The sequence below is a fragment of the Boleophthalmus pectinirostris genome, unplaced genomic scaffold (assembly GCF_026225935.1).
Source record: "Boleophthalmus pectinirostris isolate CB_2022bp ecotype Guang Dong unplaced genomic scaffold, ASM2622593v1 HiC_scaffold_8, whole genome shotgun sequence".
In the NCBI taxonomy this organism is placed as follows: Eukaryota; Metazoa; Chordata; class Actinopteri; order Gobiiformes; family Gobiidae; genus Boleophthalmus; species Boleophthalmus pectinirostris.
Window position 1 is genome coordinate 16,028,800 of NW_026571515.1, and position 14,194 is coordinate 16,042,993.

The 14,194-nt window shown below is 39.6% G+C and overlaps 1 protein-coding gene across 1 annotated transcript; it reads left to right on the plus strand.

Annotated features, from left to right (window-relative positions):
- Positions 1 to 208: 208 nt before the first annotated feature.
- Positions 209 to 13,904, plus strand: si:ch211-180f4.1 (uncharacterized protein LOC100144405 homolog). The gene is made up of 14 exons (XM_055165893.1): positions 209 to 243; positions 3,412 to 3,492; positions 3,881 to 3,893; positions 4,937 to 5,068; positions 5,352 to 5,453; positions 6,033 to 6,217; positions 6,387 to 6,628; positions 7,710 to 7,833; positions 8,823 to 8,945; positions 9,023 to 9,431; positions 10,709 to 10,850; positions 11,084 to 11,247; positions 12,289 to 12,444; positions 13,305 to 13,904. Exons 1-14 carry the CDS (start codon positions 209 to 211, stop codon positions 13,779 to 13,781), a joined length of 2,385 nt encoding a protein of 794 aa, XP_055021868.1. The 3' UTR covers positions 13,782 to 13,904.
- The last annotated feature ends 290 nt before the right edge of the window (positions 13,905 to 14,194 follow it).

Below are 14,194 nucleotides of genomic sequence, written 5' to 3' on the forward strand. Positions count from 1 at the left end.
GCGATCTGATTGGTCCGCTGCCCCGTGGCCTAGAAAACCATTGGCTGCTGCGCGAACCTGACGGAGGGCAGGCTGGCGGGGTTCAGAGGGAGATGCTCGGGATAAAAGAACCCAAAACCAACCGTCCCGAACTTCCAACCGCCGGGTCCGAGGGCTTCCCAGATCGGTTTCCGCTGCTGATACGTCCGCGCCGGCTGTGAGGACCCGTATGTTACCGCCGTACCACCGCAGCTCCAAAGAGAGGTGAGCAAACGCGGGCCGTGTCCTCTACAGTCCTTCAGCATCCGTCTCACTTTAGAAAAATAATCTCCACAAAGAAAATAAAGTTAGCATTGGCTGCATTGGTTATAGTCTCACGATAAAGTCCGGGATGAGCGCGCGGATTTGGATGCTTATTGGCGTATTGGGAGTGAGTTGGTCTTTATTGATTATGGCCACGGCAGCTTCACGCGGAGACACGTGATACGGAGCGGGAACACGTCAGGTGAGGTCCATCCACACTGTAATTTGGCGGACACGAACTCAGCTAGGGAAGCGTGACCAGACATCCATATTTACCCGGGACAGTCCCAGTTTTGAGTCCCGTGTCCACTGTCCCAGCAGATTTATCCAAAACCAGTGATTTGTCCCAGTTTTATTCAAGAAATGTCCCTATTTTTAACCAATCTGATCACTGCTAGCAATAAAAAGAGGCATACGTTGTCATTTCTGTAGGTAAAATACAGAAAAGCTGCTTAAAAATGATCAAAACACAAAGAAAATGTGACTATACTGACTCACATTAGTGTCGAGTGCATAACAATTTTACTTAATTACGCACGTGTTTCACAGTTTTATTATTTCCAACCAACCACAAACCAGGGATGTCTTTTATTTTGAAAATCTGGTCATCCTAACCCAGAGCCACTAGTAGAAGTAGTAGTTATTCTGTTTTAGATTAAATATTAAAAATAGACTCAAAGTAAGTAGCCTAGTGAAACCGTAACTGGCCATTATCAATTAATTTCCAAAGCACGTGACTGTTTTAATAAATATCCTGCTACTGTGGCTGCTGTGGCTATCCATGGGTTTCAGAATGATAAAAACTAGGACTGTTGCCATAGTAATTGAGAATTTAAACCAAAAAATATCTTTTGAGTGGTGAAAACTGTAAAGTACTAAAAATGTCACCTACATTCTTTAAGAGTCGACCAAACTTCAATATTTTTCATGAAGAGCTATGCCTGTTATTCTCTTCTCTGAAATTTATGAAACAAAAATCTGCTGTACAACTTATGAAAACTGTAGAACAACACCCCTAGCTTTACCCAACATAAAACTGTGATTCAAATATCCGTCTTTTTTTTTGTTTTATTACATCTTTTCCTGTATATTTAAGTTATTACTCATGCCTCTTTTACTTGTACATCTTTTGTTTTGCATGTATGAAAATGACTGTAAAAGCACTGAATTATTTGATTTAAAAAATAAAATATAAATAAAAATGTCACCTATAACAGGAAGCTGAGACCTGTGAATATCTTAAGCAATGAAGCTGAAGACTGCTGAAAAGTGTTGCCATACTAATTGACAATTCAGAACAAAATATTATATGTTTTGAATGGTAAAAAGTCCTCAAAATGTCACCTAGGCCAATAACAGGAAGCTGAAATCCACAAATAATCAGAGTTTATTAACCAAACATAACCATTGATAAATTATAGGTTTGAGAAGGCCTACTTTAATCGTAAATCTTTCAACAGCTAGTTCAAACACCAGACTTTTACAATGCTAATTTGAAAAAAAAAAAGCCTATTCTGTTTTGACTTTATGTTAAGTTCACATGCATAGGCCTACCAATTATTATCTCATTTCTGGAGCTTTAAATTATTTAAAACACATGACGTATACAGTCTGATGTGAGTAATAAGAAGGACCATGATCACAAAGAAATTAGATGATTTAGCTGATTACATTTCATTTCAAGTCATCTTATAACTCAATAAATCTGGTAATAATCTGATTTTGAGTGTGTAATGTGAATGTAACCAGAGCTAATGTGTCTAGACCTATAATAATACTAATGTCGTGACTCATTGATCTAATGCAGGGACCTTTTATGACTCTGAGTGCGTCTGTTGTTTTGGTGGATGTGATGGCGTTGTGTGAAATGGGTTAATCTGGGTTAAAGAGTCAATCAGGGGCATCAAATCAGAGCCAAAATAAACAACAAGCTGTAATTTGATCTCCACCCCTTCTCTTCTTGCATCTAGTTTTTCGTTTTCCAGCATGTCAAGCGTTCACTTCCACTTCCAACACAGCTATTTTTTAGCCTAAATTAAAAAAACAACATATACATACAAATTAAGCTTTATTTGAATGCAAGAAGGTAATGTGACTATAGGGGTGGGAAGAGATACAATTCCCAAAGACGAGACAAGACATGAGATTGGATCTATGAGAACGGGAAAAGATGAGATTGTGACATTATTTGTAAAGCAATTCTGCAATCCAGTTTCCAGTTTTACCCTTACAATTTTTAATGTACTTTATTTAATATTTCTGCTGTCATTGTAGCTCTGCTTTTTGGGACTACAGCTTCTCAAAAAATGTAACTTTAATGTAACTTTAACTCCATTTTGTATCCAATCCAAACGTAAAAATATGAAAAATAAATCTCACAAGATCGTTTTCAGCATGTGTTTGCAACCTTGTCTCATGAGATCTTGTGGCACGAGATCTTGTCCCATTTCTAGTGTGTTTATTGTTAATTTCAATTACATCATTTAGGAAAGATAATCATATTTTTTATCATTTTGAGTAAATGTTGTACACCCAGCACATTAATAACAATAGAAGCATAACAAGACATAACAAATAGAAGTCTAACACACATACAAATAGATAAAGTAAATTAAAACAGAAAAAAATAATACCCAATGTTTGCATGTGGTTATAAAAATTCTAAATCAGCCCTACATATCAGTGCAAAAATATCAGCAGAGCTCAGTTGCTCTGGTACAACTATTCCTGCTGGATTTACTATTGCTGTTATTACTTTTGCTATAATACTTCCCCTCTTTGCTACTACAAGACCTACAACTAATCCTTCTTGTATCTTTTGCCAATATTTCTGTAAGCCAAGTGTAAAGTCAGGTCCTTTCACATGTCCAATCAGAGTGTGCCATTCACTACTTTAAATAATTAATATTGACTGATAAATATTTAATTAGCTTTCACTTCAATCACCATGCACATACTTGGATCCTCTAATGTTCTCGGTTGGTTTTTAGTCCTGCTTTTGGTCTATTTCAGCTTTAATTTACTCCTCCTTTGTCATGTGTAAAACCTGTAATGCGGGGTTTGCCTTATTTCTCTGTTTATTTATTTCACATACAGTGTTTTTTAGAATTGTTTGGCCATTTCTTTCAGGTTCTCTGTGTCCTGCCTGCCCAAGTGCATCATGGGATCTGAAGTCCTGTTGTTGTTGGTGTCACTGGTGATGTCGTCAGTGTGTTCTCCAGTGGACGGGGCGAGTCCAGGTACAGTTCAGTTTGTGTTTGTGTGTAAACATTTTATTTTTCACTCAGTTTTTTTTAACCGTGACAGAGTGAGGTAGTTTTAAAGCATTGTGTAACCTTTTTGGGGGAGGATCCGCCAAATGTTTTTCTTCATGGAGATGTTATTGCATTGTTTGGAATGTTTCACAGTATAGCATTAAACCTTCTTCTCTATTTTCACGGAGACCAAACCAGACCAAGCTACAAGTCAGATCTGTGGAAAGTTCACCCGTTCACAGTCAGAATGCCTGTTTTTCTAGGTATTTTTGAGCAATAAAGCCACCTGTAATTGAATATATGTATCACAGAGCTGTTTAATGTCATACTGTGGAACATTGCAGGCAGAGCAATGACATATCCCCCCAACCAAAAAGTTACACAGTGCACCTTTAAGTTTTAAGTCTTAAGTTGTCATTTGTAAATCCCAAATCTTGTGGCGATCAGCGTCTTTGAAATGTCAACAACACCCAGTGAATTACTAGATTTTCAAGCAATAAAAATGCGCTACAATTAATTATATGTAGACAGTTTGCAAAGTTCTCTTAACATGTTTTTTCTCCAAATACTTTTAAGTACGCTTCAGTTGTCAAATTTTTATTGGAACAGAGATTTTAGTAGTACTGTATTTTATTTACCTCGTGCAAATAGCAAAAACTATTCTCCAGCAGATGAAGAAAAAATAATAAATGAAGAACAACTGTCAGAATGTCCATATATCTTTATTTATTTATTTATTTATTATGTTTGGCATACAATTATTGCAATACTACTACTTGTGTTTTGTTTTTTGTAATTTTTATTTTTTTTTGTATTTTATTTAGTACAGGGAGTGATAGTGATGTCAATACTATTGCTAAATATCTGACAATTCGTGATACCAGTGCAGAGACGGAAAACAGCATTTACTAGTATTTTCTTCATACAAAAATAAAATAAGATGAAACTGATCCAAATGTGTTATGTAGCTGTTATTTATCCCATCAGTATAAATGAAAAATGCATAGCACACTCAGATGGCTAATGTCCAAAAACTTTTTTTATTTTTAGATAACGTTTCGGCAAAAAAGCCTTTGTCAGATCATTTTTCTTGCTTTGGTTCACAGTATACATATATATTTATCCCATTAGTAACTACAGAACAGCTTTGTATAAATAAATGTTATAACACTTACTGAACCAATTATAACCAAGAAAAAAAAAGCATATTACCACAATTTATATGTCCAACCAGGATATCGACTGAAGTAATATTTGGAAACCGATGATCCAAAACATTTTTCAGCATCAGATATTTAGTCAGAATCCTTATGTTGAAACGCTGAGTGTCTAAAATGTTGTCTGTTCAATGGTGCAGTGTGTTGTAGTGATTCATGTGTCCTGCAGGTGGTGCTGTGCTGTGTCCGCTGCAGTGTGTGTGTGAGACCAGACCATGGTACACTCCCCAGTCCGTCTTTCATCAGGCCAACACTGTAGACTGCAACGAACTGCACCTCCAGAGGGTTCCAGCAAATGTCTCCACTGATACTCAGGTTTGCCCCAGACAGAGTTTACAGCAAAATTTGTTAGATTTAGAAGTTGACTCTTGTGAGCTTTAAGTTTAGTTAGAATATTGTTACATCTTCAAAAACATGCTAAACAAAACACGTCCAGGCGTGTTTTTGATGAGGAAATGACATTATAACATAGATCAGAAAATAGTGTAAAATGGACCCTTTAAATTTACAAAGCTGCTTTAATTATATATTTTTTCATGGTAAACAAAGTCTCCTTAAATACAGTGACAAGTTCATGTTTTAACTCATGTGTCTTTAGGTGCTCCTGCTTCAGAGCAACAACATCTCCTCCATTTCCTTTGAGCTCAGGAGTCTGACAAACCTGACGGAGCTGGACCTGTCTCAGAACCACATCTCCCAGGTACCCCTCAAAGATCTTGCCCCAGACCTCTCTTTAGACTATATTCTGAGATGTTGTGCAGTTGTAGGGAGTATTATCTGTTCCATAAGTGTGAGTTGTTGCACAGTTGTAGGGAGTATTATCTGTTACGTAAGAGTGAGTTGTTGTAGTTGTTGGGAACACTTGCATTACATCCCAGTCCACAGTTTCTTCGGTCAAACCTAAATGACAAAAGATACTTGGAATACCTGTTTAACAAGTACTCCGTGCTTATTATCGGATTTATGATGTTACACAGGCTTATGCTCCTATAGGTGTTCTGTAGGTATTCTGTGAAAGAGAAGGCTGAAATGAAAAAAAATAATGCTTAGTGACTGTTTTTTTATTAATCAAAAAAAAAAAAAAATTACTGACATAATAAAACAAACAAATAAAATAAATTATTAAGAGGAATATAAGGCCAGAAAATTAAGAAAGAGGAGAAAAAAATTAATATTGTGTTTTTTAATAAGAAGATTGCCCATACAACCCTGTTCTTTTTAAGTGGTAAGAATAATCTCTAGTTTGACCTGGTTCTGGTTCTGCTTGGTCCTGTTTTAGGTCTCTTCTCTGGACCTCTCCTCTCTGACCCGCCTGGTCACATTGTACCTGGAGGAGAACCGGATTGAGGTTCTGCCAGACTTTGGTCTCAGGAACCTGTCGAGTTTAGAAGAACTTTACATCAACCACAATCAGATCAGGACTATCGAGACCTGGGCCTTCAGCGGACTCACCAGCTTGCTCCGGTATTTTTACTGTTACTTATTCTGCAACTGCTTTAAAGGAGCTATGTTGCACAAAATTGACTCGTGAGCTTTAAAAAATAGATCAGAAAACAGCACTACATGGGCCCTTTAAATAAATTACAATTGTAGGTTCTTCTAACATATTTTATTCTGTTCTTATTTTCTTCAGATTGCACCTAAACTCCAATCAGCTGGAATCCATTGACAGTCGCTGGTTTGATTCCCTGCCTGCTCTTGAGATCCTGATGCTGGGGGAAAACCCGGTCTTAGTGCTGAAAGAGGGCTCTTTCCAGTCCTTACCTCGACTCCACAGTCTGGTTCTGGCTTCCATGGGTCTGCAGTCGGTGTCTCCCAAAGCCTTCGCTGGACTGGACTGTCTGGAGAGTCTTTCCTTCTACGACAACAAACTCAGGTCTGGGACTAAACCTGGACTATTCTTATTTTGCAGCTGGTATCATCAACGTTCCCTGGGGGTGTGAATTTAACTGAAAGCATTTGTTGAAGTTATTACTCAAGTTAGACTTAATCTGAGCTTTGTTTTAACACAGTCTGACCCGAAAGAGATTTGGCTGGTTGAAACTACATAAAGTGTGTTGGTTTGTGCTTTGCAGTGACATCACGCTGGGGTGTGTTTCTCTGTATTTCTATCTATTTCTATGGCAGGATGTTCATCAGTTACCATGGTGACACAATGCACACATTAGCAATAACCAGAAGTGGGGACTTGCAAGTCATGACATGGACTCAAGTCAGATTTGAGTCACTATTTTTAGGACTTGAGACTTTAGACTAAGACTTGGCACTCATCTTGGACTTGACGCTTAGTGACTTGGGACTTGACTTGGACTTGAGCCCTTTGACTTGAAAAGACGTTCTGTTCTGACCGTAATGATTCACACTTGACAGATCTTGAGAAGACATTTAAAAAGGAAATATTTGCACATCTACAAGTCTTATATAAATACTCATATATAAATATACCATAACTTTTTAAGTACAGTTTAGTTTAAAATTCATGTAAATAGCAAAACTCTAAGCTATATTTGATACTTTTTTGTTTAAAGACTTGAAATAGCATGAAGCTCAAAGCAGACAACTTGTCTTTGACTTGGGACTTTGACTTGGACTTGAGGTCAAAGACTTGAGACTTATTTGAGACTTGCAAAACAACGACTTGGTCCCACCACTAGCGATAACTACCAAAATGTTTTCAGATTGTGTGGAAACTCAAGAAAAAATACAAAATAGATTTAAACTGCACATTTTCAGGAGCCTGTGATCAATACAAGTGTTGAAGATTCTGGGTAGGTGTGATTTTCAACAAAAAAAAATGTGAGAGTGAGATCAAAGTCTGACTTGAGTAACAAATGTTCAGACAGAGCAGAGCCTACAGGTAGCATCACACCCCTGAGAATGCTGATGATGTCAGTTCCAAAGTATTCATATGAAGTCTAAACCAGGTCTACTCCTTGTCTCTCACATGTTCTCTCAGGTTCAGTCCCTCGAGATGCTTTGAAAGTTCTTCCAAACCTGAAATTCTTGGACCTGAATCGAAATCCCATCAGTAGAATCCAGCAGGGAGACTTCCAGGACCTGCTGCACCTCCAGGAGATCAGGTACGATTCACCCTCAAAAGGACCAGGACCAGGACCATATTACACTATTTTCTGATCATTATAATGTTGTTTCCTCATCACAAACATACCTGGAGTTATGTTTTGTTTCATTCACACATGTTTAACACACAAACCCTTTACTTAGGCTACATTCAGACTGCAGCCTGAAGTGACCCAAATACGATTTTTTTGCCCCTATGTTACCTGTGTCTGATTTTTTAATGACAGTCTGAACGACATAGATCCGATTTTTTCAAATGAGACCCAGGCCACTTGGATATGTGTTCCTAAAACCGATACATATCCGATCTTTTGATCTTTTGTGACTTCAGGCTGAACGGCCAGGTCACATTCATCCCACCTACACGTCAGGCTCGGAGTCTAGTCAGTGGAGGGAAAGCGAGGTTTGCGAGTTCATTAATATTTGGGGCGATCACTGTATTCAGGCCAAATTGGAGGGGTCTTATCGGAATTGGGCGGCTTTTGGAATAATTGCCAAAGAAATGGCCGAGCGCAGCTACAGGAGGTCTTGGCTCCAATGTCAACCAAAAATAAAGAGCCTGCGAGCCAAATACAAAGACGCTAAAGACTCAAACAAATGAAGCAGCCGTGGACGTGTCACCTGTCCATTTTACCAAGAACTGGACCGTATTTTGGGAGACAAGCCCAGCGTTTTAGGCAACTTCCTTAAACACTGAGCACACTCGCTGCGTGTGACATCGTCTTGTCCTCCAATGCGCATGCAGGACACTTTTGGGGCATTTAAAGTTCACACAAGTTGCATTTAATTTGAAATGTGAACAACCTTGGAAAAAAATCAGATTTCACAAAAAAATCAGAATTGAGCTTTAATCCCTGCATTTTGAACATAACCTTAGTTAATTTTACATATTATAAGACCTTTAACCAAGACTGAACTCCTGTAGTAACGGGGCTTTATCATAGTTTAGTCCTGGTTTAATTCGTATCAAACATATTTTTTATTTCAGTTTGAACAACATGGAGCAGCTGCAGATGGTGGAGCCAAACTCCTTCCAGAACCTTCCAGAACTTATCAAAGTGGAAATGTGCAACAACATCCACCTGTCTCACCTGCATCCTCACACCTTTAGGTAACGTTTGCTGTTGTATATAAACTTGTATTTACATTTTTCTTTTTGTGACATTTCTTTTTGTGTTTTGTCCCTAGTGGCGTCCCATGGCTTCGCTCGCTCATGCTACACAGCTCTTCTCTGTCCTTCCTCTCCCCCTTGCTGCTCTCCTCTCTGCCCTCTCTCAAAGAGCTCTCCGTCCACTCAAACCCTCTGCGCTGTGACTGCCTCCACACTTGGGCTGTTCACCTGGGAAACTCCTCTCACCTGACGCTGCTGGAGCCCACCCTCACTGTATGCCACGCCCCCCTGCACCTGATTGGCCGACAGCTGCAGGAAGTGGTGATGTCGTCAGGGGGCGGGGTCAGCACCTGTTTGCCACAGATCTCGTCCAATGTGTTTCCTTCGGTGATAAACGTCAGCGAGGGGCAGCCTATCACCATAGAGTGCTGGGCGGACGCTGACCCCACCCCTCAGTTCTACTGGGTCACCCCCACTGGAGACAAGGTACGTCACACAGATGCACATTTTCAACAACAACACACAGTATGGGTGGTTTTATATTCCCAGATGGGGGATAAGAGGCAGATTTAACTATTAAGGGACAGGCCTGAATTTTGGACATAAGCCCTCATTTTCTAGTGAGCCAGAGTGTTGGAGACAGGTCACTGGTGCTAGACTAGTGCATGTCAACGGCCATAGTTAGCCTGCCACTAAAAACAGTCTTACTCACTCCACAAAACACCCGAAGTAAATCTGTTATTACACCAGACTGTCGATGTGAATGTCTATGTTGATAGAATAATGTTTGAAATAAAGCTAACCTTGCATCGCATGAATCGTTGCATGTTGAGGGACTATTTTCTCAGCAGCAGCGGAATTTTACTTTGTCTGTAAGATAGGTGCTCAGTGATATCAGTCCACCTATGCCAAGCTTTCTATCAGGAAGTACAACTCGCTGCTGCTGCTCAGACATAAATCCTTCAAATGCAAGGTTGGTTTTACTTATAAAATTATTCTATTGTCACAGACATTTACATCAATAGTCTGGTGTAATAATAGATTTACTTCGGGTGTTTTGTGGAGTGGGTAAGATGTTTTTAGTGGCAGACTAACTATGGCCAATGACATGCACTAGCCTAGCACCAGCGACCTCTGCAAATACAACGACTGGATGGAATATTTTAAAAAGTGTCTCCATATGTCTCTGGCTCACTAGGAAATGAGGTCCTATTACCTCCTGAAAAATATACCCAGACTTGTGTTTTGTTTCATTCACACATGTTTAAGTGATCCTTTATTATTAATCTGTCTACATCTCTAAAGCTCAAAATGCTGTGTTCCATGATGCAATGATTTTCAAGTGAACAGCTCCTTTTACCTTTAGTTCAGTAGAAATGATCAATTCCGGGGCTGAAATCCAATATAATGAAATTCATACAAATGATCCTAGTGAAGCTGTATGGAGCTTAAATACACAACAGAGCACTTCCTGTATTACCACATGACATCACAAGGTGGAACCAAGTGTGTTCTATTTGAAAGAAGATCTCAGCCTAAATATGCAGGGTTTGTGTGTTAAACAGGTGTGAATGAAACAAAATACAACTCCAGGTTTGTTTGTGATGAGGAAACATTATAACATAAATCAGAAAATTGCTTTATATGGGTCCTTTAATTTAAAAATCTACATTTAGAACAAACTGTGAAACCACCCAAATCCATGTACAAAATTGTAATGTGTTCCAATAGACGGAATAGACTGAATTTTTGTTTTTGGTCAGGTGAGCTCCGAGGCCATGGCTGCTCCAATCGTATCGCAGGAGGAGCCAGAGGGTCAGGGCTTAGGCAGCGCAAAGCAGAAAAAACATCGTCTCCTGGAACCTGGGGCTTTATTCATTGACCATGCGGACGCCTCAGATACAGGTGTGGAATTATAACGGTTTCATCAAATGATAGTTCATATTAAGTTCTGTTTTTAGACTTAAACGAACTTTATTGATCCATAAGGGAAATTACTTGGAGACAGTAGCTCACACATCACATTAACTACATTATAATTACAAAAAATATATATAAATGTGAATAATACATTCTAAATACTTGTTGTTTTGTCGACGACATTGAGTTCAGGGTAAATGACTCTTCTCTATTCTCAGGGACTTACACCTGTGTGGCCTGGAATGCAGAGGGAGCTGACACCAAGAGTCTGTCTGTGGTGGTGGAGCTCCAGGGCCCGGGGAGGACCACAAACTCCAAGGCCAGTCAGTCATGGCTGGGTGGCAACAACAGCAGTCCTGCCTCTCTGGTGGTTCTTACAAAGGTAACCATCATTAAGCCATCTTAAAGCAATCATAAGATGATCTCTTTTCTGCTCTTACTGCCCCTATCAGATCTATTAGTCCACCATGAGTCCTGCTTTATTCTAGTTTAGCCCTGGTTAAGTCCTATGCTTTACACACATAGTTCCCAAAATGTGGTAAAGGTGCCTTGGATGGTACATGGACATGTTCTGGTTCAAATTTACTCCTGATTCAGCTTTATTCTTACATTTTAAATATATATAACACTAGTACAGAGGTCTCCAATCTGTAGCTCAGGAGCCACCAGTAGCTCTCCACCCCCTTCCCAGTAGTTGTGAATTATACCATTGTGCTGAATAACTCAAATCTGATTGATTAAATGTCTATTTCCATCGTAAATGTATCATTTTGATGCCTAATTTGTGCAATGATAACTGGATAATGGGTTATGTTTTATTGGAGTCTAACTGTACCTCATCTACAGCTTGCCATGGCTCATATATTTACAAAATTTCTAGCGATCACTAAAATTAGTAGCTCTCTGGCATTTTTGTTTAGCAAAAAAGTAGCTCATACGAGGAAAAAGGTTGGAGACCCCTGCTCTAGTATCTGTTAATGTCCACACCACGTGCCCCAGTGTCCTTCAGGCACTGACCTCTTTTGCTGCTCTCTCTTTACTTTGGCTGTGAGCGGAGAAAGGACACCGGTGTTTAGTTTCACTTGAAGTTTAAGGAGCAGCAGAAAATACTTCAGACAGGGTTAGGAGGGTTAGGATGTGTGATGACTCAACTTTTTCACCATTCAGTATATCAAATGCATGTAATATAGTAAGATTATTTTAAACCCTCACCCTAAAGGCAGTAACTGGTCATGATTTGCATTTTGAGCTTTGGAAATGTAGATAGTCTAATAATAAAGGATTACTTAAACATATGTGAATGAAACAAAACACAATGCTATGTATGCTTTTGAGGAAGTAACAACATTATAACATGACTTAAAGCTCACAAGAGTCGATTTTGTGTAATATAGGACCTTTAATGTGTCTGTTGGATCTGCAGGTGGTGCACTCTCAGTCTGTGGTTCTGGAGTGGAAGCTGCATTTCAAAAAACCCAAACAAGACCAGAACCAGGAACAAGACCCGACTGGAACCCTGCCTCGATTCACTACAGCCATGGTCCACATCCACAACCCACACATCAGCTACACTGCCAAGGTCTGCCCTTCCTGTTCTAACTCATATTGATTAGTCTGATTTTCAATAGGCTCTATGCACAATATCACTTGGCAACCTCACTGTTAACGTCACTACTTCCTGTCCAATTTTATCTCTGTGAGGTTTTTGCTGAGTCATGCTAAAATGAATACATATTTAAAGATAAGACAGTGAATAAGGAAAATGTTAAAAAGTACAGAAATAAGGAAGACTTCAGCGTTTAGACAGAGAGATGTTTTGTTGCTCATTTATAGGCATAATCAGGGTGACCAGACGTACCTATTTACCCGGGACAGTCCCAGTTTTGTGCCCTGTGTCCCCTGTTGCATCAGATTTATGCAAAACCAGTGATTTGTCCCAGTTTCATACAAGAAATGTCACAGGTTTCCATATTTTTGACCAATCTGATCCCTGCCAACAGTAAAGAGAGGCATACATTGTCATTTGTTTCAGTAAAATACAGAAAAGCTGCTTAAAAATGACCAAAACACAAAGAAAATGTGACTATACAGACTCACATGAGTGCTGAGTGCATAATAGTTTTCCTAAATTAAGCACTCGTGTCACAATTTTATTATTACCCACCCAAATCATGGATGTCCCAGTTTATATTTTGAAAGTTTTGTCACTCTAGGCATAACAAATATTTTAAAAAAAACGTAATTACTTCACATATCAAAATAACTGCGTAGCCTTTATTCTAATTAATTAGAATTTTAAGGTTGTTTATTTTATATTTTCTTATATTTTTATGACATAACCATAGAAACAAACAGGTGACGGACCCCCAAACAAAAAGTTACATAGTGCACCTTTAAGATTGTTTTAGTCTCAGTTTAATCTGTCGTTCTTTGGCCCAGGTTCCAGCAGATGTTCAGGAGTACAACCTCACTCACCTCCTCCCCTCCACACTCTACCACATTTGCCTGACCATCTCCTCAGCGCCGCCCCACTCGCCAAGCCCCGTCCCCTCCCACACTTCATGCCTGAACGTCACCACAAAGGGCATTGACTTCGACTCTGACGCCGCGGAGGTGGTAGGGTGTCGTGATGGCAGCTTGACGTTGGCAGCGATTTTGGGCTCCATGTTTGCGCTGTGTATCATGGCGCTGTTACTGTTTTACATGAAGCGTCGGAGGTTGGTTAACCCTTCGCAAAACCACGTCCAAACGCTAAAGAAATGTATGCAGCACAGCACGTCCATCCCTCTGAACGAGCTGTACCCGCCTCTCATCATGTTATGGGAGAGTGAGGCGGAGAAGGACAAAGAGGAGAAAGAGGAGGAGCGCAGGGAGGAGGGGCACATCAACACCACAAAGACAACGTACATGTGGTAGCAATGGGACAGAGACTCTACATGAGCCAAGGACCTGAACGCACACGCACTGAACTCAAGAGTGTGCACCTTTTTTATTCACTGTTCTGAGCCTGCTCTTTCACACTGGAAACCTTACTATTAAAGATGCACTGCGTAACATTTCTAGTGGAGGGTGTGTCACCTGCAAGTCTCCATGGAAATGTTATTGCTTTGTCTAGAATGTTCCACAGTATAGATTAAACATATCTATTAAGAGCGAGACGAGCAGGTTACAGCACTACGCCACATTACAGTTCAGATCTGTGGAGAGTCGCCCCTATTCACAGAAGGAATTAATGTATTTGTGAAGGAACAGAAACACTCGTAATGGATAAATGTTACCATACCATGGAATCTTCCAGACAAAGAAATAACATGTCCACTGAGACAAGT